The sequence below is a fragment of the Cyrtonyx montezumae genome, unplaced genomic scaffold, assembly GCF_038088225.1.
Source record: "Cyrtonyx montezumae isolate F1298 unplaced genomic scaffold, pur_monq_1.0 scaffold_0, whole genome shotgun sequence".
NCBI lineage: Eukaryota > Metazoa > Chordata > Aves > Galliformes > Odontophoridae > Cyrtonyx > Cyrtonyx montezumae.
In genome coordinates, this window is record NW_027071824.1 from 21838312 (window position 1) to 21864354 (window position 26043).

The following is a 26043-nucleotide window of genomic DNA, read 5'->3' on the forward strand; positions in this document are numbered from 1 at the left end:
ACCACATGGTAAGTACAGAGAGCTAACCATCAAGAGACAAGGTCTTATCATATAGTGGAAAAAAACATCACTACCTGGGTATAGTGATGACTGAATACTGAAGAGTAGTTTTATTCCTATTGTGGAGACCTATCAGGTTCAACTAGGAAGAAGGAAGAAAATTTTAAAATGGTCTTTAACACACGAGCATGTTCTGCTGCTTTCTGCAAAAGTGCAGCCATAGCTGCTGTACCAAGTTCTACCATGTTTATGCGACCTACAAAAAAATGCTCAGGATCAGCTGAAAGTGGTATGGACAAAACTGTATTAAATTTTGAACAAGAGAACAGAGATCCGAAGGTTTTATTTCAGTCAGTATAAAACTGTACCTTTCAACTCACTTTTATAAAACAAGATGAGAAATCAGTAATCGAACTAAAACATACAACTAATTTTCAAATTATCTTTTCTATACTGATGGGGTCCCAAAGAAATTATGATAGTGATAAAAATGCATTCTATTGTGCACAGCATGCAGTTCATTGAAATATAGATCTCTGAACATGAGTATGTTCAAGGTGATTGAAGATTTCTTCTTCTGTTTCTGGAGTGAGCTGAATGTTATCTTTGATTGGAGACAGAGGGTCTGATTTTTTACAAGAAGGGAGCTTTTCATAGTCTCTGCCAAAAAAACAGACAAAAATAAAAGTTATGACACTATGCAAGCCCAAAATGAGCCCAGCAACACACATTTTACTACTGCTGAATAATTTGAATCATTTCAGTTATCCTGTGAATGCAACAAATCTATCATCCTCATCTGAAGTGCAGTATGCACCACATTCTACTCTGGGTTGTATGCGCTTCCTTAAGATCCAGGTCTTCTGGAAGACTGTAGTATCACATATATCTTGTGAATGGTAAGGACAGAACAGATCAGAGTCTCGTGTGATCTGCTTGCCCTCAGACAATATAGTTGCTTACAGACAACTTCAGAAGAGCACTTAAATCTGCAGAAACAGCAAGCAGAGCACTCAGACCTAAGGCAGTCCTGTCAGGGGGGAAAACATTTTGAGAAATAATTTATGAACAACATCCCTTAAAGGAAGGAATAGCTATTTTGATTGCATAAAATTAAGCAGTATATTCAAAATACGCATTTCTGGTATACCCCCAGAAATTATCGATCAGCAAAATTGTGGATAAAAGTACGTATGTTTATGTTGGGGGCTAAGTCTTAAAACCACCAGCAGAGTAAAGGAGCACAGTGCCAGTGCTCACTGCCTTATGTCTGCATTCCAGTCAATGAAAGCACGTGATTCTCTAACAATCTTGGTCAGACATTCCCAATTGTAAGCATAGACAAACACTGTCACTACCACTTTGAAACTTGTTCTTAATCTGCATCAAGAGGATAAGAGAATAAGATTTCTAAAAATGTTCATACCAGAAGGAAGTACAATATTTTTGAACAACCAGCTGTAGACTTACAATAACCTAAACCTAACTTTATTAAAAAAAATTCAGACTTAACACAGGCTCAGTCTCTTTTCCACACTAATTACATTTCAGCTTCTAATCCTTATAAATAAAAGACACCTCCTACACAATTAGGGACCATCAATTTTAACAACAGTTCAAAACAATGCACGACTTCAGTACCGTTTTCTAGGTTTCTATCTAAATAATTTATCAGATCTTATTTCCGAGTTTAAATATTCATCTTCTCAGTGCAAAGTGTGCAGTCACTTCACAATTTGCTTCATGTTAATGAGAATGAAAAACTTCACTGAAAAACTGTTCATCTGAAGTTGAGAGAGGTAAATGAAGTATAGAAGGCTTTGTCACCAGGAATTTTTATTTGATCCCAAATGGAAACAGTACAAGTTAAAATACTCACATTTAATATTATTTCTATTATTATAAGTAAATAAATCATCCACACGAGGGAAAAAAACATTTTCTAGTGTCCAAAGAGGCAAAAAGGTCTCTTATAAGCAGAGACCTTGTTTAGCAGTGCTTCGTCATTTCACCAACATTCTGAAAGGAAAACAGATCTAACAAACAGCCAGCCTGAAGTGTGAGAGGTGAAGTTAAATAAAACCAACTTGCTTTCAATCAAGTTTGGCAACTTAGGCTGTTTTTGTATCTAAACTGAAAAACATCTTTTGGTGTTTTTCATGAAAAACCTTGTGGCAATAACTTTCACATAAATTATGTTACATTAAGTGCATTACTTCAAATAAATTGATTTTAGCTGAGTGTTCTTTTTGGTTAGTAAGAAAAGTAATTAGAATTAGAAACTATATTTATTTCAAATTATAACTCATGGCTACACTGAACAAAAAATCTAAACATTCCTTGGAAATGAAGAATTGTGTGTAGAAATATTATCTGAAGCTGTCCTCATTGTTTCCTCCAAATAACTCAACACCTTCTCTGAAGATGACTTTTTCAAGGACTTAAAACTGTAAAAGGTTCTAAGTAAAGGATTAAAGCATCTCACCTTTTAAACTGGAAGTTCCTCCAGAGTTCACCAATGGTAGCTTGTAGTCCCAACTTATTTTCAGCATCACAGTGATTTCTCTTTTGCACAGGTGAAAGCTTTTTACTTAATCCACTTACTTTAGCTGGTACCAACGGCTTGAGTTTTGTCACAATATGTGACCCCAAAGAACTGGATTTGTGTAAACCAGGAACCTGCAACATTTTCAATACCAGAGTATTAATGATTTAAATAAAAGTCTATATGCAGCATAATATGTTGCAAGGCATTTAAAAAAATGTTTGATGTGGTGTTAAATTAATGCAATATGATTTCACCAACACATATTTAGATAGCTTTTCTAATTCAAATCTTCATCTCACATAGAAATATATACAGAAGCTGGTTTCTTACAGCTGCATTCTTTGCACCTTAAATGGCTCCAAAAGTATATTTCTTTGGAAGGCAATCACAGAAGTTTACTGAATGGTTGTTTTCTCATATATTCACATGGGAACACAAGAAAAACTTTTCAAGACAACTTTCACAATTAAGAGAAATTGCCATCTGGTATCACCCTCCAGGATACCTGTGATTCATTTCTTTCATGAAATATAAGTAGAGCAAAGATATCAGCACAATTAACCCCAGGATTATACCTCTAGTTGGATCTACGTGGAACACAGAGCAGTTGTGCTTGGCCAGAACACATCTCAAAAGGCAACCAGTCTTATGTTTGAAGACACCAAGTAATACACATTGCTTCATCAGATAGTTTAATCTAGATACTAAATATTCCTATTATTGATAACACATACCCAGTTTCCAATTCCTTCATCAACTTCCAAACTCTGATTCTGTTTCTTGATATTTAAAGCATTTGAAAGTGGTTTTCACATAACACAACTACCAGCAAATCTCGGTTAGATTATTATATTTCATCTAATCGCCAACCATAATCTCTTCTAATCCTGCCAGTTTTCTAGGGTCAGTGTCAGGCTAACTGGTCTACAGCTACTCAGAGTGCTGCTCCCATTCTTTCCAGGACTGACACAAGGTGATCAAGATGATTTTTTTCCCCCCTTACAGAACATCACACACAAAGAGTACTAAAAGTTGACTTTCACAACATCATATAGTCAGCTTGACTTGTTTTTCTGCCTGCTTGTAGAATACCACTTTTCATAAAATAAAAACTATTGGTATAGGTTTAATCTCTTCTCTTTTGTGCTATACATGTATAATCACAGTACAATAATTTAATGCATCAGCAAATTTAAAGCTTCCTTGGCCAAACAAGTTAATAAATGCCTGTAAGTATTTTAATTTCTTATGTGTGCCTAGTTCTCCCCAGTTTTTGGGAAATAGATTAAGCAAAGATGCATGTCCAGTACACACTAAGAAACTTAAAATGAGAACTGATTACTTTCTCTTTATTTTGCAAACATTAGCTTCTTTATTGAGCGCATACTAACTCATGAGGAAATTATGATCAGTAAAAACCACACGCAGCATGGATGTTCTCACGGGAACAACAAGGCCCTCAATGGAGCTCATTCATGGACATTGATTAGACAAAAGCTTCTATAAGCTTCAATATTAGAATTGACCAGCTATGCATTTAACATTCTAGACTGGAACCACGACAAAAGTTGATAGCTTCCCCAGATTGCCTCTCTAAATTAGTAGGATTCTCTACAGATAAGCTATATTATTCAACAACAAAAAAAAAATACTGGTTAAATGCTTCTTTGCTACATCCAGTACATGCTTACTGTAGAGTGTAATGAAATAAATAGCAAAGATTTCCTTTATTTTACATTTCCAGTAGGCAAACCTAAAGGTAAACTGAGCCAGTAGCAGCATTCTTCATTTCTACCCTCTAGCCTCACTAGTAGTGATTTGCTCCAGCTGACTCAGCAGAGGTACCACTTACAAGTTGTGAGTGTGCCAAACTAACCATTCCAATACAACCTCTTGGGTTTTATTGACGAGTTACTTTTTAGTCAGATGAGCTTTCTAGTCTCACCAATTTTTATTGTTTCCAGCTCATAAAGGTAGCAGAGCAAACACATGGCCAAGAAAATAAGGGAAGCAAAATCTCTTTTCTTAGCAGCCTGCTTTTAAATAACCTTACTTTCATTGTGGATTTTCAGCAGAACTGTATCGCCCAAAGAGCCATCCTGAAGATATGCTCAAATGACATTCACACTACCTCAGTACCCCCACATGTCAAGAATTCCCTAATACTTAAAATATTCATTCTCCAAATGTTATTACATTAAAGATATTTACGCAAACCATATTAAGCACATTATTAAAAATAGTCATACAACTCTGATCTCAAGATGACTTCAGTTCTTCCTTAGTTTTGTTGAAGAGAAGCAGGAAAAGTATTATTCTAACAAATAAACACTATTTTTCATAAACAAGTCTTCCAGAATGAAGCTGGAATTGAAATCTTTAACATAGAAACTAGGAGAACAACCACAAGATGTCACCATCGTATAACACGTACACTACTCCTGCTCTGTAAAGAAGCTTCTGATTTTTATTCTCATTGTCTATGGGAAAGAAACTAGCAGGGGTGTACATGAAAGAACAAAAACATCTTACCTTGACTTTTGAATCTTTTAGCCAATTCTAATTTCCTTAGGAGTTGTCATTAAAAACTAAACATCTGAGAGGAATTTAGAAACTTCATAAAATAGACAGGTACAGCTCTCAAAAGTGCCACAAAGATAGGGAATTTCATTCTTAGACAAAAGAAACCACATAGAAGACAAGTTACAGGCACTCAACAGGAAAAGTAACTGAAATGTGGGCTGTGAAGGAAAATTGACTATTCTTAACTGATCTAATGTCAAAAAATGCCTTTAACTAAAGCAACTATGGAAAGAAGCTGGGTTAAAAGTTTCTCAGGTTTCTAAATTAAAACACTTTCTAATTGAAGAGCAAAAGGCTGCTGAACTAGTTGACTCATCTGTACAAGGAGTGAAAAAAGGCTGTATCACGTGACTTCACCTGAATTGACTGAAATTTGTATCATAAAACTTACATTTTCAGAATCCCAGAAGAAAATAAAGAAGTGGGTTTTTTGAGTTTGCTTGGCTTCTTAGTAAGCAAGCTGCAACTGCACCAGTGATAGGGAGCCTGGATATATTTCATCTCAGCTCTGATAAAATGAGTAAAAAAGCAATTCTCTCTTGCTAAAAGGCACGCTGATACATTGAAAGTTCTAGAACAAACCATTAGACTGTGAAAACTAATTTTCAACATTCAGTAGAACCAGTAGTAAAGTTAAAGGTGTCCTTACCTTGATCTTTGCTACCATATTCTTTCTGTCAGCGCGAACAGAAGAAAATACTGGAGACCTCCGAGTACATTGGTTATCAAACAGTTTTGAATTGGAGTCAGATTCCTTGCAAAAAAAAGAAAAAAAGAAAGTAATTTTGCTTTAAAAATTTTTTAGATTGTGTGTGCTTCCTATATCAAAATATCTATACTAAAAGTAAATTTTCAGCAATTCTAAGAACCTATATAAAATCCTTAGTATATTTTCAGCAAGAAACACTAGCCTGAGACAGAAGTTCTTTCAGAGGACATCTTCATGGGCTTAAAAAGCAGAGAACAAAAGTAGCCTACAACTGCAGTATCACAACTCATTGTGGTAACAGCAAACAAAAGACAAAGAGAAAAAATAGATTTGATTTGAGCCAGAAAGTCAATCTATATTACACAACTACAACAAACACCAACAAGTTTTGTGAGTAGAAGCTATATAATCAGTAGGGTATAAATCACAGAAAATAGGTTGTGAGGTTCTCTTCCTATCTTAATAAAATAAACATAAGTAAAGGTTGAAACACCTAGTTTTCTTACTTTTGCATTTGAATTGTTGTTAGATACCTGTAATATTTTTGAAGACCCTAAACTGCTTTCTGGTGGCTCAAAAGACTTTTGAGACTGGGAGAAACACTGTGGTTCTATTAAGGGAGAGGATTCTTCATCTGATTCACCACACACAGCTCCGCTCTCAGCCTGTATCCCATTAATGTCATCTGCCTGGGATGCCACGCATTTGCTTCTCTGTTCATGAAACTGCTGTGAACATACAGTACGAGATGGACCAGGATTTCCTGAATGATTTCCCAGGATGCTAAGCCACTGGAAGCAACTTCTCTGTCTTTCTCCAGGAAGTGATGAGACAGTCTTTGTTTTTTCAGTTTCTAAGAGTGGAGAATCATCTTCAGCTGCATGTTTTACTTCCAACTGCTTGCATTCCTCCTCAACATCTTCAGTTAAATCACTATCATCCTTTGCTTTAAAATCTAGCGTATCTGCATCACTGCAGAAAAATCTAAAAAACAAACAAAGAAGAAAACAACAACAACAAAAACCTAAGTTTAGTAAAGATTAAAGCAACAGAAAAGAAAGTAATATCAGGAGAGCATTTCATCTTTAAAGTCCTACCCACCAATTTGATTTTTGAATTGCATTTGAAAACAGACTGTTTTGATCACAGGCAAATCACCACCATTTTAATTCTCTAGTCTACCATGAAGGCATTTAAAAGACAACAGTAAAATTATTTTGTTTCAATAGGAAAAAAGCATCTGTAAAAAACATCCCTCATTCACCAAAGATAATAATAGGCCCTCCTGAGAGGAGAGAAACCACAAGATCTACACTATAAAAATTCATATAGTACAAACTTCATAAAAAGTTAAGAAAATTATAATAGCTATACAATAATGAAACTCTTCCATGCTTATTGAGAAATCTAGAAATTATCCAGCTCTTTCCATGCTACTGCAGCAGCTCTTAAAAGTGAGTACTACTCAAATTGTTTCCCACTCACTGAGCATTTATTTGGAGGAAAGCCTGCCATCACTGACAACTCATAGCTTTTGATGAAACCAAACCTCTGTATTAAGGAAGGCATGAGTTAAAGAACATCAATACTAAGAACATTTTATAAAATTATACCTCTCACACAATAATCATCAGATTACTCCATGTAAAAAAAAACAAAACCCATCAGATCCATGACACTCATTTGTGAAAACCAGTTCAAATAGCTGTGGTCAAATGAAAACAGCAAAAAAAATAATTAAAAAACTGAGAAACCCAAAGTCCCTCTTCTCAAACTGTTGGGGGAGATGGAAGGAACATTACCTGAATGGAATTGGCTAAGAAGAGGCATGTCACGTGGACAACCAGGTACTGCTTTATTGAAACAAATCTTCACTGAGTTCTTGCTTATAAGTCAATATACAAGTAATTGCTTATTTATTCAGCAAGGGTAGCTATATTCTATTTTCCACGTTTATAAATATTTTTAAATGAGTTGTCATGAAAATGAAGTATGATCAACACCTGAACAATCCATATGCAGAGACTAGACTGTATTGGGCTGTTTCCCAGCCTTCATTTCTGCAGTTAAAAAAAGAATTTTTCTTATTTTATCTACCTTTGCATCTCACATTGCATGTTTAGCACAAGAAGTCCATCTCCGCTAAAACTACAAGTGCATCGATACAGTTGCATAAGAAAGCATAGAGCATCATTTTATATTTTCTTTTTCAGTATTCACATTATTTCAGCAACCACGATGCTGAACAGTATCTTGCTTCTCACTGAAGCACATGACACAAGTGTACCTGCTTCTTGTTCCTGGAACAATCACAGCATCCATCTGTTTGTTTTTCCTTTGCAGAAAGGAAGCAAATTTATTTCTAACTCTGGGCAGAGAGTTAGAGCTTTCTTTAATAGCAGAATTCCCTGAAGAATCAATGCCTTGTATTGCAGAAATGCTCTTTTGTAATTGATCATCTTCACCACTCTCCTTGAATTTTTTTGCTTTCGAAAATGAGTATTGATTCAACAGATCTCCATCCGAGAGTTCTTCCAAATCTAAAGACAATTAAAGAGTCATTGTAGAAGCTTGTTCTAGAACTAACCAGTTACAAAAGAAATGAACATTACATTGTTTATCCTTACTGCCTTAAAAAGTGTTCCTGACATTACGGTTCAGAAGTTGTTTTTACTGTTACTTTGTATTACAAAAGCTTAAAGTAACTTGCTTTGGAAAGGCAGATGAAGCCAGGGACAAACAACTGAGATTAAAGAGCACATACTTTGAAATCAAATTAAGTTAAAAGACATCTGTCTAGTAAACTAATTAAAAATATCAATGAACTAAAGGGTTAGAAGACCGTCGAGAATAACAAAGGTGAAAATGAAATCCTAGTAGCATAAACAGAAAGGAGGATGCAAAAGAAGAATATAGAGAAAAACGTACCAGGTAAATCACAGTGGGAACAGTGAGCTCCCTCTGTTGAAAGCCCACAGGCTATTTCAGCCCAGATAGTTACAGTGACATATAAGACAATACAGCATAGTTCGAAAGCAGGGAGAAAACAGGAGTAAGGCATACCAAGGCAAGAGAACTGCACAGCACAGTGTTAGCAGGATACAGAAAACTTGTAAGTTTCTACACAGCCAAGCCTCAGCTCTCTAATAGACTATTCTCATTTCTTCACGTGCTACAACCAAGACAAAAGTTAAAACAAAATACACACTGCAGTTTTCTCCATTTTAAAAGATTATGTCTCAAAACTGAAAAGGACAACATTTTATAATAAGGTAAAATCCTTACTTTCATACAACCTTCTTCTGATACTTAACAAAAAACATACCATTTATTCGCCTTTTTGCTAAGAGCTCTTTGCCTGGAAGCTTTAACCCTTTGATACTGATTATCTTCTCAATGCCTTTGGTTGTTGATTTCTCTGGTAAGTGAGTTGTATGAGGAACATCATCATCTGTACTTGGGCCAAGCTTGTAGTCTTTGCTCCAAATGCTATTCGCAGGATTAGCATGTTTGTCATTCCAGCCACGGCTTCTTTGCTGCAGAGGCTACAAAAAGAAATTTTAAATGAGAAACAGGCTCATAAATTTACCTTCTAAATAAGATATCCTCATTTAGTAAAAGAGTGTTTTGACATACACCCATTGTTGACATGGGTGCTGTACAGAAACATTTCCTTTTTTGTTCCCATATTTATGTTTTCCTGACAATTTCTTCTTTTTCTGTGCTACCATAACTTCTTTATTCCAATATGGGATAAGTGGCTAATTGCTCTTCTCAAAATTAGAGACTTAATCATTACTTCTATTAAATAGAATAATTAAACAGAATAATTTTGGAAAATATTTTCTTCACAGTTGAATTTACTTGGAAGAAATATAGTCTCCAATCACTTTAAGAAAAAAAAATAATCTTAATTAGCTATTTCAGTAAATAAGATTAAGGTCTTACCAAAAAAGTCTGGAGGTAAAACAGCCAAATGACAGTCAACAAACAATGACAGTCATATGCTCTAAAGAATAAAGTTTTACTTGTACAGAGAATGAGAACTAAGGATTTGTATTCTGCAAGTCACCTGATTTAGGGTCATCTTCTCTGGATACCCTGATACCAACATTTAGCTAATATAACTTAGTTCAAGTCCCTACTGTAAACTGAAAGAATATAGGCAGGAAAGGAAAGAAAATCCCCCAAGCCTCACGTATCACATCAGGATTTCCATTAAAAACTTCCAAATCACTAGAAAATAATTTATTCCTTTGACTATCCACATACTTATGTTTACTAACATGCCCATTACAGAAATAAGGAAAAAAAAACAAAAATCAAAACAGGGAGCACACCAAACCCCCAGTAAACACAGAAGATTTAAATCTGCAAACACACAGGCTTGGCTGCACAACTATTTACTTACATAAGTTATTTCATAATTTTATACCAGAAGCAAGTAGCCATGATGGAAAAATCCAGTCAGGATTATTCCAAGCGTAACTAAATCATTCATTCCACCACTTTAGTTGTTTAATGTGTTCAAGGGCCATCTAGGTCACAAACGTTTTTCTGCTTACTTTCTCAGAAGATGCAGAGAATTTGAGGGAAAGTGAAGAGTCACACAACACTAGGATAAGAAGGTGACCACAGACTGATTTGTCACCTTCAAAATAATCACAGCAACTCAAAAGACTAACAGCTAGAACAAAGGACTACAGCCAGATAAGCAATTAGCAGGCATAGATCATCAGAACTAGTCAGTCAGAAAGCAATAGCTCTTAAAACTATGCCTTTGTATTTACAAAGACTAGATGAGCTGTAAAGTCACAACAGTAACTACTAGTTTAATTGTTTTCAGTAATCACTATTGTGAGGTTTTCAAAGACTTTGCAATAGTTTGTAGACTAGATGTCACCTTCACCTCAAAGAAATATTAGTACTCTCCTCATGGTCAGAATCTATAGTGAGTTTTCTATTGGACTGCTCTTTGTAGCATACTTCATATGCTTCCAGTACAATTTTTGTTCTAGCAGGATAGCTTGCACTGTCAAGTCAATTACAGATAACAATCAGTTGTATTTTTCCATCAGCGTCCAAACCCGTGTTATTATCTCAGTATGTAATTTTAGAACAAAGGTGTTACCTGCACAGTATTGGGGTTATAGTCATCAATTTGTTCCATCGTATCAATATCAATGTTCCCAAGGGCAATTTGAAAAGCAGTACTATCTCCAAAGTGCCTGCACCCATCATGTTAAAGGAAAATATATCTGAACAGTGCAACAAATGAACTGTAGCATTAAAGTTAATTTGTGATATAGCATTAACTATTATTATCAATATACATGGTTATGGCTCAATATGATGTGAAAAGTCACAATGTAACTGCAGTGCTTGGCACACTAAGCAAGCCTAAAGGTAAGCATTTAATCACTGAAGTCACTGGAAAAATCACCATCTTTCTCCTTCCTAGCATCTGGAAATGACAGAGACTAGCTAGCCTGGAGAACATACACAGATAGCAACTACTTAAACAGGCCTCTCCCTTTTTTCTCTTTCTTTTCCATGCTGAAATTTATGACAAGTATCAAAATAATACTTGTTTCACAGGGAGACATATCTGGTAAAACGGGGAATTTTTAGATCATATACTCACAGCAAGACTTTTAAAGTGACAGATGACAACACATAACACAGGCACAAACTAACAAGTCATGGAACAACTCAAACAGTCAAAGGATAACCTGTACTTTGGAGTTATTTTATGTAGCTGTTTTATATATACATACAATGAAAGGTCACTCTTTATTATTCAGTTATCCACTGCACTTAAAAAAAAAATAAACAAACCTTTATGAACCCCCATAATCTGTAATACTGCTGAAAGAGAAGGATTTAACCAATAGCAGAGGTGCAGTAAAAGACAGTGTAAGACACCACAACTGTTTAAGTTTCCCTCCCAGTTTCAATACAAAAAGGATACCGTCCTGCATAAATTAGTGTTTCTGGATCAATATCGTCAGCATAATCATTCAGAGGAACTAATTTTCTCTTGATGGGATCAAAAACCAATTGATAAAGGAATGTATTATTGGCCCGTGTGAAACCCTGTATGTATTCTTCTGAGACAGTTACATTCATCTTCAAGTAGTGTCCCATTTTCCTAATAACCTGTTAAAAAAAAAAACACAAACAAGCTTGCATTTGAGCATATAATAGAATTCCATGTTTGCCTTCACAAGTATTATTCCAAGCCCTTCAATTTTTAATCAGAATTTCTATTTCTGCACCTAACAGAAACATTATGTGGAGAGAACAGTTTCTTCAAAATAAAACTCAAGTAATTAAAGTTAATTATATTTCAATTACTAGGTATTTTTGTTTATCATTAACTGTAGGATGCATTCTGTCATGATCATCAAACAGGAGAGATGAAGCAGGAAAAACAGCCTTGTGTATTGCATTCTCAAGTCCAGCTGTTTATGATCATAACTATCACAACTAACACCTCAAGAAGTCTTCTCATCCAACAAATAAATAGCTCCAGCACTGGCCAAAATACTTCAGAACATTCTTCTCAAAACAGAGAAAGCTAAGAACCACTCACATTTTCAATTCAGTGCCTTATATAGAGACATAAGCCCCCGAATAGCCAGCACAAAGCTAAATCAAGATTACCTTTATAATATCTGGATTGTTAGCTAATTTTAGTAACTTGCACGCTTTAGCTAACCCAATTCCATGAATTGATGCGAGGTAGTCACAACCAGACAGAATACACATGTAACGGAACTTCTCTTCAGTGAATATATTTCCGAGCTGCTTACAGTTTCCGAGCCGACTTTGATCTATCTCCAGTCCATTTCCAAATTTGTCAATTTTCAAGAACACCTGGAAAATAAAGTAAGAAAAAATAATTGTCACCAACATAGGCTCAGTGTTCCATTCGTACATATGGCAGCTTCTTGCACTCGGTGGAAATAACAGAGGTGGGTGCTATTCTTATCCCTTCAATTTGCCCAATTTATTGTAATGGAATAAGTCAAACGCATCTAGCCACTTCCAACTCTGCTTTCCAGATATCACTGAAAAGCAAGGGCTATTAGTATTTTCTTCCATACCTTTTTACATCCAAAAGCTAAAAGATCAGAATCTTCTGTAATTATGGCCTGAACCATGCCAGTCTTATTAAGATAAGCCAACTGAGCATCAGCTTCATAGGGAGCAACAATACAGTCAACTCCTCGGGCTCGTGCAGCCTGTACACAAACAGGAAACATAAGCATTTAGAAACCATTTTCTTTATTTATCTATATCCCCCACCTGCCACTCTTTTCCCCCGCCTCCCCTCCATCTCTTAAGGTCCTATCTTTCATATTTAAAACCCAAGTTCCAAGGAATTTAAGGTTGATTTATAAAACAGCCTCTCCAGTGTTGGCATATAACATTATGCACACTGATCAGGATTGCATGCTTCATGCTCCTGCACAGTACATTCTGGACAAAGAAAACAGCAGTAGGACAAATGTAATACTATTCTTTTTAGAAAGAACCCATGACTGCAGTGGAAGGATGGCAAAGGAATCTGGAAAGGTTTTTTAAGAAGCCAGAACTTTTTTCAGGATCTTAGCTGAGGTGGGTATCTAATACATTTTGACAATTCAAGATGCTACTTAAGTCAGCTAATGGATTTTAAAATAGCTGTATTTAAATTGACAAATCACTACTATTTATACAACTGGGCATAATAAATCTGAAGTAAAGTTAACCACTTCTAACATAATCCAGTGTACACTGTAGTCTAAGAAGAGGTATAGGGAACATTTTTTTCCTACACAGATGAGGTAGCATTGTAGTTATATAAAAGCATAGTAAGACATACTACTTAATGCATTGATTTTTTGTTTGATATTGTTCATCTCAGCAGCTGTCATGGTTTTATGATTTTAGCTATGGGTACTCCACATCGTACCATCATGTAAGGCAGTGGGAGTTAAAGCATTAATGCTCCAGTCCTGTGGACTGCCAAATTTCCAGGTACCTGGCTCTCAGAAGAAGAACTACATAGCCCCAGAGGTCTTCGCATCCCCATTTTCCACACAGATGGAAAGATAAAACTGCACACAGGTCCTGAGACTGCCCCCCTTTTTGCTGCAGGCCTGCAGTGTGCACTTTGCAGCTGTCTCACCTTCAGCTTCAGAGTAAGACCTTTGGTTTCAGACATACTCTTCCTCGCTTCATTACTTATTAGCTTCAATTACAATTGTATTGTATTATGTTATTTTGCATTCCGGTACCTTATCTAGCCAATTAGTTCTCCTCCTTGCATTGCTGCTGCTGTTTTGTTTTTAGGCCCATCTCCCTACCCTTTCTCTTTTTCCCCCCTTCCCCTTCCCTGAGCGTGGGTCTTCGGGTCCCCCTGCCCCATAAATTACAGAACTGGGCCAAAGCAGCCCATAAACCATTGGCAGCAGCACTGCCAACTTACTTTGATTACTTCATGAGCCATAGCATGTGTAACATTTACACTGCGAGCAAAACAATCCCTTGCTTCTGAAAATTTCCCTTCCCGAAACAACTGCTTTCCTTTCAGAAGATTGGCTTGACGCTTCCTAGAAGAAAAATATCCATCAACTTCTGACTATATTTTTATTTAAAGGAACAGGTATTAGAAAGTATCAGAAGACAGTGATAGAAAAGGCAGGAAAATTGTTTTGCAGTTGAATGTACCCCATATCCATTCTACTGTGTAAAGCTCCAAATATCAGAATAACTGCAAGCCACAAGAGGCACTGACATTGGCACAGTGAAATACACAGTGAGAAAACAACTACTCCAACTGAAATCAGCAGTGAAAAAGTCACACTCATAATCAGGATGAAGTAAAATAAGCATAATGGATTTTGGGAGCACCTGATGCCAAATGCTCACTGGTTTAGAGAAGGGAAGGACGGAGCCATTTACTTCATTTCAAACATTGGAAATTGTTTGCACCGATCTCAAGGAAACAGGTGTTCCATAGTGACTGATGAACAGCAACATTTTAAAGAAAAACTCCCAGAGTTTCAGTAAAATGTACAGTTACATAGGAATAGAATCCAAAGATGAAATAGTTTTATCTGGTTATTCAGAGAGAATGATAAGTAAGGTGGTATTAATTTTAAATGAAGTTATATTACGTAAGAATGTTTTCCAGAGAGATCAATCAACTGAATCAATGAGCTGAAAGGCTTTAACACATTACAGGAAACAGCACTCAGTTTATTTCCTTCCTCTCTAAAAATGCTTTCATTTATGAAACGCATTTCTATTTTTGGAATTAAATCTCTAAGAAGATGTCTGTACAATTTTAAATGTAAACTTAGTGAAGTTAAACAACACTGCTGGAAAGATCACCAAAGATCACTGCCCTAATAAGTTTGAGTCTTTTCAAACTTGAAAATGGACAGTGGCGTTAAACATACCGCTGTGCTGGCTATCAATACTTACTCTCTTCGGGCCTTCTCCACTTCTTTCTTAGAAGGTAGGGTGCATCCATCAAATACCAAAATTGGTTTAATTCCGAACGAGAGAAGCATATCAACAAGCTTCATGCAGAAAGCTACATAACTGTGTCAACAACAGGAGGGGAAAAAAAGAAAAACACTTCACTGATAGAAGATCTTAACAGGCCTTGATGTCCGCATCCACGAGGATACATTTTTCTCTCCCTCATTAAATAGATATAGTCAAGAAGTCCAACCACCCTACAGCTCCCACTGACAGTTCATGTTTTCCTGCCCATCAGTTTCTTTTTAAGTGAAGTATATCTTTTCTCAGAATTCCAAAGGATTTCCACTATTATCAAAGACAAGCAGCAGAGCTGAGTGAAGCTCCGCAGTGTTTCTTACCAATAGAAGAAGGAATTAAAGGTTTGAATCAATTTGTAATCAATGTTTTCTTGTCTCCAGGCAAATACTTAATCAAAATCTCATGAAGTTAAGTCCAGACTAAGCTAGCATTTTTATTTCTAAAGAGAAGAGAGAAAAAATGTTTTAGAAGAAAAATTGAAAACAAGAGGCCAACTTGTTTTAGTTTGAGAGTTTTCTAGAGGGAGGACAAGAATTCACAGCAGCCTGACCTATGCTCCAAAGCTGGACTTGAAGCATGGACACAGCTTTTGTGTTTTTGCTTAGAAATGGGGCTATGCACTGGAGAAACCCACGTTGCAGACAAAGAGCTACTGTTACCAAAAATGTAACGTGCCAAACAAAAAAATAAAGAAAATAACTCGGGCAAGATACCTTGCTTGAAGCCCGAGGCGCGTGCCTGATAAATGAACTGAGCTGCTTTAGCTTCGCTGTTAGCTCAAGAGCTCCCGGGTCGCCGAGACTTACTGTTCCGTGGGCTCCCCCCTGGCCAGCTTCTCGGCGCACGCGTAGGAGCCTTTGTGCAGCCAGCAGTACGCGTCCACGGCCACCGCCTGCCCGCGATACTTCTTGACGTGGGCGGGCTCCGCGGCCTCCTTGATGAACTGCAGCAGCCCCTGAATCCCCATGCTGGGGCTACGGGAGGCAAAGCGCGCGGCGTCAGCTCAGCACCTGAGCACGGAGGAGACGGCGCCGGGCAGCTCACTCATCGCGCCGGGCCGAACCGCCCCAGCCCGCCCAGCAAGATGGGGAACCCTCGAACGCCCGCCTGAGGACAATGAGGCCCGAGACGGCGCCCAGCCGCAGGCGCTCCCGCCGCCGCCGCCCCTACCTCGGCCCGCGCCGCCGCCTGAGAGAGACAACGGTCCCAACCGCCACGAGCCGCCACGAGCCGCCCCGCGCGCCGCTACCGCGCTGGGGGGAGAGGAGGAGGAGAAGCCGAGCGCAGCGCTGCTCCGCTCCGCTCCGCCGCCCCACGCGGCACTCAGCCGTGCCGCGCTACCGCCGCCTCAGGGTTTCAAGCAGCGCGCGCTCTGCGCTGAGGCCCCGCCCCCATAGCGGACTACACTTCCCAGCGTGCTCCGCGCAGGGGAAGCCCCACCTCGCCCCGCCATCAGACGGCCTAATCTCCGTGTGATGCGCCTCCGCGAGATTCTGCTCTCCTAGTCAGAGCACACCGTAACGTTTCCCGATGTTTTTGTTGCGATATAACATAAACCATCTTGCAATGTCAGTGCTGCGGTTCTACTGCAGCAATTTCAAGGGAGGAGTGAGAAGTAGAACGTTTGAAGTAAAGCAATCAGCATCCAGCCAGTTTAAAGTCTGTGATAAACCTTCTTTTCTTTATTAAGTTAACGGGAAGATGTGCTTGCTTGAACTGAAATGAGATTTGCCGTCTAGGCTGATACCTCTTTTAACTTCATTTTACTGAATGCCATTTTGAAGTCTGCAGAGCTCTTTCATAATTTTGACCGTGTTTTATGGATGACTCAGTCAGCAGGGCAGAAAAGCAGTTTTTCGTGACAGTACAGGGCTGAAATTCAATATATTAAAAAGAAACAAACAAAAATAGTACACTGGAATTAAAACTTCATAAGTATATTATGTGCAGTTTGAGAAATGCTTAGAAATACTCTGTCCATAATGACAACGTAAGATCTTTTAAAGCTGAACATACCAATCAAGTTCCTCTTTACTGATCGTTCTTTTATTAATTTTCACCCCATGATTCTGCCTATATTTGGCATGCTCCAGTAGTTTTCAATTTAATTGAAATTTGGATTATGATCACTTATCTTAAGAATATGTTCTTACATAAGTTCTAATGTTTCTGTTTTCCTTAAGCTGTTCTGCTCATGGGATGAAGGATAACCAGGGTAGACAATATAATCTGTGCATACAAATTAAAATGCCAAGAGTAATTCAGTTAAATCTACTTATGACTCTTTTCTGACCTCAGAGTCAGAAACACTGGAGCCAAGGAGTGTTTGTTGAAGAAAACCAGAACCACAGAATTCTTGACTGAAAATTTCCTCTTTGCTTCCTTAGTTTGAAAGGGTGGATACCTTCAAGGTGAAGAGTTAGCATTATTACATCAAATCTCTGAAAGCTGCAAACAGATTTATAGATTTGGAAGGCATCAGGGGTCAGTGTCATCACCCAAAGCAACCTTTTTGTGTTAGTTCCTCTAGAAATGAATCCTGAAAGGACCTCACAAAAGTTTGTCTGTAGGAGTATGTGGGTGATATGCATTAGTGTTTGGTTTGTTAAAACTATCTTCAATCAGATCATATCAAGAGCATGGGCCATATTTCTCATCAGCCGACTATCTTAAATTTCTAATGCCATGTTCAGACCTCAGCCACTGAGCACGTACAGAGGAGAACAGAAAAGTAACCATATCAATTTCCTGTATCAGAGTCACATTTACATCATTTTCAGGTTTGGCACCTGGGCTGGTCATGATTTGCTCACTGCTGGGTGCACGCAGCTTATGCAGTCATTTCTCATTGGAAAGATGAGTGGATGTGATTCTGACATTCTATTCCTGTGCAAATCTCACTGTTTGCTGAAAGTCTGCTGAGGTAAGACCCATGCCCATCAACTTCATAAGAATATGGCTGTGGTATGAACACTGTTCTGATAAAGTAATACCTCATAAAGCTCATTGATCTCAAAAAGAAAACAACCCCAGCTTAGAAGTATTTGAAGTGGATGTTTATCAGTGCCAAGAACATCTGACCTTCTCCCTGTGTCCTGTATTTTTCTAGCCAAGACAAAAGAACATGAACCTGTATGTTGCCAGTGTGTAGCAGAAGCAAGCTGCTCATGAGTAATCCCACGGAAATGAGCAGTGACCTATAATTTGTGTGATCCCTGCTGCCAGTGGGAACCTGCTGCCAGCCATCCCAATGTGTTGCCAACATTTTGATTTGGTCATCTCCTCACTGCTGTGAGTTCTGCAGGTTCACTTTGAATGCTTGAGCAGTAATTCTTGGCTGTGAGTATCTCTCCCCCTGGATACCCAGATGCAGAGTTTTTTGTTTTGTTTCTGTGTTGTTGCTTTTTAAGGTGGAATCATTGGCACAAACAGATTCAAAGTGAAATAATAGTATTGTGGCTAATTATACTTTACCTAATGATTTTTTCCTGGGAGGAAATAAAGATATAAGTGGCAGCAAAAAGAGGTTGTGGAATAACCGCTTACTTTTACTGTATCAGCTATTCAAAGTTCTGGCGGTGCTGGTGATGAGTTGGTTTTGATCTCTAAAAATGGATGTCAGTATAGAGAACAAAAGTATGCTAACTTGTAGTATACCAGCATATAGCTATAATTTCCCTTTTGTGATCTCTGTGTTGTGAATTGATGCATCTGGGTGCAGGTGATGTCAGTGCCTGTGGCAGCAGCTGCAGGACTCGGCCTGCCCTCTAGTGACCTGCTGGTTCAGTGTCCGAAGTGAAACCCAGCGCAGTGGTCAGTTCGGTTTTGCTTTTGAAGGCACCAAATTGGTACCAGCTCACTCTCCCTTTCTTTGTAGGTAAATCTTCAAACTATTCCTGCAGCGATTACTACCAGTTTAAAATATTGAGGATTTTTTAAACCTCACAGCAATATATGTTTACCTACAATAAACAGAAAACGTGGAGCCTGTTACAGAGTTCAATTATTTCTTCTTCGCATGGACGTCCTTGTAGAGAAGACAACAAACAGGTAAATTCTCCAGCATATTCCTCCCTACTTGAAGGTGTTCCTCTGTTAGAGGATAAGAACAGATGTTCAAATCCCTTGGGAAGACGTGTGTTTTGCTATGAGGTCCAAAATACCCTTCTAGACTGTATTACTGTGACTAACATTTTTCTGCTGTAGTACCTATGCCTTATCCAGAAAACCACAAACCAGTCTGAGGTCACTGGTTTCCTCTGCTCTGTCTGAACCTGCTGAGGGCCTGAGCTGTACCTGGGATATTTTCTCCCAGTTAGGGAATCTTACAGAGATACGTATCCAGATTTTTTAAAACAGGATCTACTAATAGTGTTAACAGTATGATTCAATCATTAACAGGAAATTGCAGAGATGCGAACAAACTGGTTTGGCAGGTGATGGGAAAGGAACAGCTGTGTCATCACACTTGAGCTGAAATTCTGAGGCGAAGAAAGCCTGACTCAACCCTTAAAGCAGCTGAGCAGTACCTATGTGGTGTTGCTGTTAATTTTATTAACTTGGTGTTGATCCCCACTGTACTTGAGGTAAGCTAAACCTAGACTTACACGGATGGCTTTTGTTGCTTTCCACAGGTGGTCCGTTTCCCTGATAAAGAGGGATTCTGAATAATACTTAAAATATTTTTCTCCACAGTTCTGGTAATGCAGATGGTGAACTAATAGATAAAGTCTTGGGGAGACCTAGGGAAGCATGAATAACATGCTGATGTGGAGACAAATTTATTTTAAGCTGAAAACTCTAGGATAACAACTGAAGATCCTGTAAGACAAGCAAACAAACTTTATGGCAGCATGTCAAATGTAGGGTGCAGAATATCTTCTTTGCTGATTACTGCTCATTCAGATTTGAGGACAGACATCGCACAGTAGTGGAAGGAAGCCTTATACAGGTAAGTGGGTGCACACTGCTTGCTATGGGTTCTTCAATACTTTCCAATATTACTAGGTGCTGTAATACTCTCAGGCCAAGCCTGATAGACAGATTCCCGAAGTTCTTCAGGTTTTTTATTCTCCTCTTTGGCTGTCCCTCTTATCCTCTGTGTTTCTGCAGGTGATGTGGTGATAATGACAGGACAGACAACAGCACAGACTGTTAATGTACCCAATTACAAGCCCTTCAACTGGCCTTGTGAAGCTTTTTTTAATTCATGAAAGCATCCTTTTCTTGTTCTTCTCACTGACTTTATTAATTCATTTTACATGGTTTACATGGTATCTTGCTGAATTGCAGCTTTCCAAAACATGTCATATTTACTGACGGCTTAAAAGTATCTTAGCTCTCTTGAAGAGAAAGGAAACCTGAAAACTAAAGAGACACACCATAATGAACTCGTATCTATTTGTGACGATTTCACAGTGATTTAGCCTGGTGTTGTCACCGTTCACGCCTACAGCAGCCTGGAGAACAGCTAGAGGTAGAGCTTAGTAGCACTCAATTTTCATCTCATATATTTTCATCTGTAAATAATCTAAAATTTGTCTTTTGCTTTTATGCAGGTACTGCCATATTCCTTTTTGTTGAATTTTCCAGAGGGAAATGAAAGCTATGTATCTGTTCCTCCTTTCCATTCTATATTTGCTTCTGAAGCCCACTAGCAGCAGAGAAGTTATACTTGGCTATAATCATTTTACTGAATATCAAGTGGGCAACATGAACCTGATCCTCTCCGTGCCACATGGTGGGTCAATGGAACCTGATGACATCCCTGATCGAGAGGCTGGCTGTTGGGATGCAGAGACATCTTCTTGTATTTTCTCTCATGAGTGTCCTACTGGAAGCATTCAGAATTATGAGAAGTGTAAAGTATCTACCAAACAAGACAGGTATACCATGGAAGTGGCTCAGGCTCTTGCTGAGGAAATCAACAAAATTACTGATGGTTTCTTTCCACACATTGTTATAAACCACCTACAGAGGTTCAAGATGGATGCCAACAGGGAAAAGGAAGAAGCTGCCTTTGGAGTTCCCCAAGCAGAACAGGCCTGGGAGGATTACATGGAATTTTTGACCACTGCAAAATCACAGATGACAGGGGGACTGATTCTGGATATCCATGGACAAGCACATCCTGAACAGTGGATAGAATTAGGTTATACAATTTCAAAAACTTCTCTTAACTCAGGTATCCTTTCTCCATCAAATTCCTCCATCAGATATCTGGCCAGTCAGCTAGTCGGTGTGTCTTTTGAGACTCTGCTTGCAGGGAACAGAAGTTTGGGTAATTATATCGAAGAACAAAATAATAATTATGTTTGTGTGCCTTCTGTATCCAATCCTAGTCCAAATAATGGGAACTACTATACTGGTGGATACATAACAGAGACATTTGGCTCCCGTAGTTCTGGTGTTGTTGATGCCATTCAGATTGAACTACCACAGTGGGTGAGGGCACCTGAAGAACGTCCTAAATTCTGTAAAGCACTTGCAAAGGCTGTAATGAAATTCTGGCAAACTAACTACTGCAGCCAGTTCAAACACAAGTTTCTGCCATGCTAAAAAAAGTTACTTTAATTAAGATCCTTTTTCATAATATAGTAACGAACTGAAACAACCAAACAACTGATAACACCTAAAACGCTTAAGCCTGAAATATAAATGTGGATGCTAGAGGAAAGATAATACTAATACTCATCAAGCCTATTGACAAACAGTGCTATATCCAGCATTGAAAAGACTGACTGAAAGATATATTTGGAACTATCAATCATCTGATAAGCTTTTCTGTTCTTAATTTCTTTCCTCTAGCATCCTCTAGACAATAAGTGTTTGTTCTTCTAATTAATTCTGCAGTGCTATAGTAGATTGTCTATTCAGTGAAACTGAGTGTCTCTGCTTTTCTTCTGACACTTAAAAAAAGCAAAAGAATGAATTCATTCACTACTTCCCAGAAGCAAGCAGATATTAAGCCACTACCTGGGAAGCAGGGCCACAGCACACATAGTGATTACTGAAGACAATATAATCGTCTCACCTTTCTCCTCCTTTTCACAATCTTTTATTGCTGAGCAGGATGTTGTATGGTGTGGGATATCTCTGGTCAGTTCTCGTCAGCCACACCAGATGTGGTCTTTCCCATCTTCTTGTGCACCTCCATCCTACACATTGGGGGTGGGAAAAAAACACCCTGATGATGCAGGCAACTCTCAGCAATAACCACAACACTGTTCTGTTATCACACTTTTTTAATCACAAATCAAAACAGTTTTCTTCATAGCACTCCATATGCTACTATCTTAATCCTAGCCAGAGTTAGTACATTTCTTACTCTCCAGAGACATCTGCATGGCAGCAATAAAAGTATTTTTGCAGATTTGTGGCCCTGAGTCTTTAAAGCACAGTAAGGTGCTTTTCGTTCTTAACCATCAAGAAGTGGAGTGAGATAATCATATAATAATTACAGTCATGCTTGGATTTTTTCTCTGCTTGAAGAACTGGGACGGATGCTAAGATTATATTTCTATATGCTCAAGGAACCTGCTAAACCACTTGCCTTAAGGTGAACATAATATTTATTTGTCTTGATTCTGTTCTCCACTGAGCTCTGTCTCCATTGGCAATCCAGTTACAGTGGACATCTCAGGTGTATTCCACTGAGGATCTGTAGAAATAAATTGCAAAATTTGAAGATCTAATAAATATATACATACAGTCAGATCTCTTTATAGTGTTTTGTAATGGCACAGACCAAAAAAGTTGTCATGCATGTAGCTTACAAAAGTATCTGATCACATTTTATGTAAATCTGTTGTGATGCCATTGGCTTCAATTTATTTCCTCCTAACTTGTCAAGAAAATAAAACGTAGATTTGCAAGGCACATTAATGGTCAGAAAAACAGAGCATGCGTGCCATCTATTTGAGCAATTATGTACCAGCTCCTGCATTCATTAGGTTAGTATGGATGAGATACCCATCTGTAATGCTGCTTTTAAAAACCAGAAGTCATATATATTTGAGTGCTCTATTCATCCCACCTAATGAGCCATCTAAATGTTTGGAGTCTTGTCCAGACTAGTTCAGTAGGCTCTCCCTATAGAGGGAAATCAGCACTTCTTCAAGGCATCATTCTTTCCATCCCATAATAGGTGTAATTGATAAGGCTGTGGAAGTTCTGGTCTTGCTCCAAAGAAGGAACAACCTAGGAAGCCTTGTTAAGTTCATAATAAATCAATAGTACCCACAGAAAAGTGTAAACTTACAAGGTTTGTGCAGAATCAAGAGTCTTTGTGCTGGCTAAAAGAAAAGACTCTGAAACAAAAGCTTAATTAGATGAGGCTGAACAGGAGAAATAAAATGGTTGGACTACTCACTTTGAAGGATGCTCTCTTCAGCTGGTGTCTCAAGCTTCCACCAAATGGAGAACAGAGTTGGGTTGGTAGTAAGGCAGATGATGTGAGGAAATTAAATTGAGAAACAGTTAACAACAGAGTGAGCAAGTACATGATGTCAATCATTTACTAGTGCTGAGGACTTCTGCTTGAACACCACAGCAAAAGGTGGGAAGCACTTGTACTTACCTCATATATAGGAAGATGCCCAAATACTGAACCCATCACTCTGCTTCTTGACTCAGCTCTTTCCAGAGGTTGTCTAGGAAGCTGATCAAGAGGAACCAAAGTGAGTGCATTACTAGCTCAAGACAAAAGCTTATGAAGAAATCCTATTACTTTTATTGAATAGCGTGGGTGGAATTCATTATATCTGAAGAAGTTAATATCTTTACTCTGTGGTGAATTTGTAGTTTATTCACAGGCTTTGAACGTTTTTAGATTAGAAGGGGATTCTTCTGCTACAGAAAAGAGAAAGCAGATGAGATTCCAGCCTCTTGAGGGACAAAATTTCAGCACAGTTATTAACAACTTTTTTTTTTAAATCGCCTAAATTAAATCAAGTTTTAAATACTTAGCTATATCACCTATTAACACTTTGTTAAGTTTTATACAGGAATCATTTTCAAGTTATTTGTCATGTTTGGCGGATGCATGCTATTAGAGGACAGTGGAAAGCTAGCTGAAGGGTAAGTTAGTAAGAACTCCTTCCCACATGATAGTTTCATCTTAGGACTGTTGGTCTGGCTTACTCTTTTGAGCTATGCAAATCACAAACACTTCTGCAACCGGTTTGGAATGATGTAAGTGAACAAAGGGACATTGCTGTTGTAAACTGTAGGAAACTTCAAATTAGTGAAAATACCTTAAGTACCTCAGTAGTTATCTGCATTCACATGATTCCTTAGACTTACCTACATATTATACGTACAGATAGGGCAGGATATGTAACAGTTATTACACAATATAACAGTCATTTCACCCTAGGACAGCAATATATGGTCCTCTAACATGGAAAAATAATGTACTTAAAACTTGAAGTAGTGCAAATAACTCATATCCACCAAATCTGAAAGTGAATTTAGTTTGAAATGGTTTAATGCACAGAAACTTTCTACAAATATATTTTTTCACACAACTGAGTGTGCTGCAGTAATAACAGTATAAGAAATCACACAGCAATGAAAAACATTCCTCAAGGAATCTATTCCAGACAGATATTGCTTATGTACATTAATTAACAGGCATTACTTTTTTCAGAATGATTGGACATCTGGATTACAATAAATTTATTATATATATGTTATATTTGCACGGTCACTAAAGAGCAGACCTCTAGACTGAAGTGCAAACTGCACTCCTCAGAATATTTTTCTCTAAGGCTAATGAAAAGAAATAAAACCTTTTTCTTAACAAAAGTCCAATCACAAGAAGACTCCAGTGCTAGCTTGTGTGAACAGGCGAGTATTTTCCACTGTGAGTCCTCTTCTCGAATGACTAAGTAAAAGCCGAAGTGGCACTCGCCTCTGCTGGCTTGTCCCACGGTGTACTCAGCAGAATCTCTGACTGGTATGACTCTTACATAAGGGAGCTTGTCCTCTTGTTACTGCCTTGGGGCGAAATGACAGAATGCCTCAAAACTGCAAGCTTGGCAACAAGAAATCCTCTAGCTCCAAGTAGATGAACATTCAGAGGAGATGAGAGCTGATCCTTAGTATCGCAGAATTAGGAAGAGGAAAGAACTGTCTGAGCAAGATGGGGCAATGAACAGCAGAGAAGTATGTTCCATACTCCTTGTCATTTCACCGAAGGTACAAAGAGAGAGTAATAACTTCTACTGACTACTGTTTGGATCTTAATTGGTCACATTAGTATTAGGATAATGGATTGTGGTACATAGGAGATCCACTGTACCACAAATTTTAGGAAAGGATGTTAAGAGTTCATAGCCCTTGCTAGATGTGGGGGGAAGAATAGTCAAAAAGGTGTTAACTGAAGCTTTTCTTTTTTTTCACAAGTGCCCACAGAGTTTGTACTGTTTTTCTTTTCTACTCCAATTCCAAAAGGAGAAGTTTCATTTGTTCCCATGACTTTTGAAGGCTATGCCATGTAAAGATGGAGGAGTTGAGTTAGAGCAATAGAAAGAACTATTATATACAAGCAGGTGCTCACCATTGTTCTAATATTTTCACACATCCTTCTAGTGAACCTTGGATACTGCTTGGACTTCTATCGGACCATGTGAGAATGCTGGGA

General features: G+C 38.1%; 2 protein-coding genes across 2 annotated transcripts in view; both read right to left on the minus strand.

Annotated features, from left to right (window-relative positions):
- Nucleotides 1-467: 467 nt before the first annotated feature.
- On the minus strand, nucleotides 468-16365 carry EXO1 (exonuclease 1). Its single transcript, XM_065736370.1, has 13 exons — nucleotides 16205-16365; nucleotides 15318-15437; nucleotides 14317-14440; nucleotides 12950-13087; nucleotides 12507-12719; nucleotides 11812-11999; nucleotides 10972-11068; nucleotides 9166-9385; nucleotides 8128-8380; nucleotides 6374-6824; nucleotides 5781-5885; nucleotides 2486-2679; nucleotides 468-660 (listed from the first exon to the last, which is right to left on the minus strand). Exons 1-13 carry the CDS (start codon nucleotides 16363-16365, stop codon nucleotides 519-521), a joined length of 2406 nt encoding a protein of 801 aa, XP_065592442.1. The 3' UTR covers nucleotides 468-518.
- Nucleotides 16366-22969: 6604 nt separating this feature from the next.
- WDR64 (WD repeat domain 64) overlaps nucleotides 22970-26043 on the minus strand; it is a 31880-nt gene continuing 28806 nt past the window's right edge. Inside the window, 3 exon segments of the mRNA XM_065735808.1 lie at nucleotides 22970-23058; nucleotides 23770-23803; nucleotides 23977-24057. Of these exon segments, the coding sequence (XP_065591880.1) occupies nucleotides 22970-23058; nucleotides 23770-23803; nucleotides 23977-24057 (204 nt within the window).

Excerpts from the sequence above, each read along its gene's own strand:
- EXO1 (XM_065736370.1), bottom strand. The coding sequence starts at position 16,365 with ATGGGGATTCAGGGGCTGCTGCAGTTCATCAAGGAGGCCGCGGAGCCC. Across the intron at positions 14,441-15,317 it reads GTGGAGAAGGCCCGAAGAGA|GAAGCGTCAAGCCAATCTTC; the intron begins GTAAGTATTGAT and ends TTTTTCTTCTAG. Across the intron at positions 8,381-9,165 it reads AGCAAAAAGGCGAATAAATG|ATTTGGAAGAACTCTCGGAT; the intron begins GTATGTTTTTTG and ends AATTGTCTTTAG.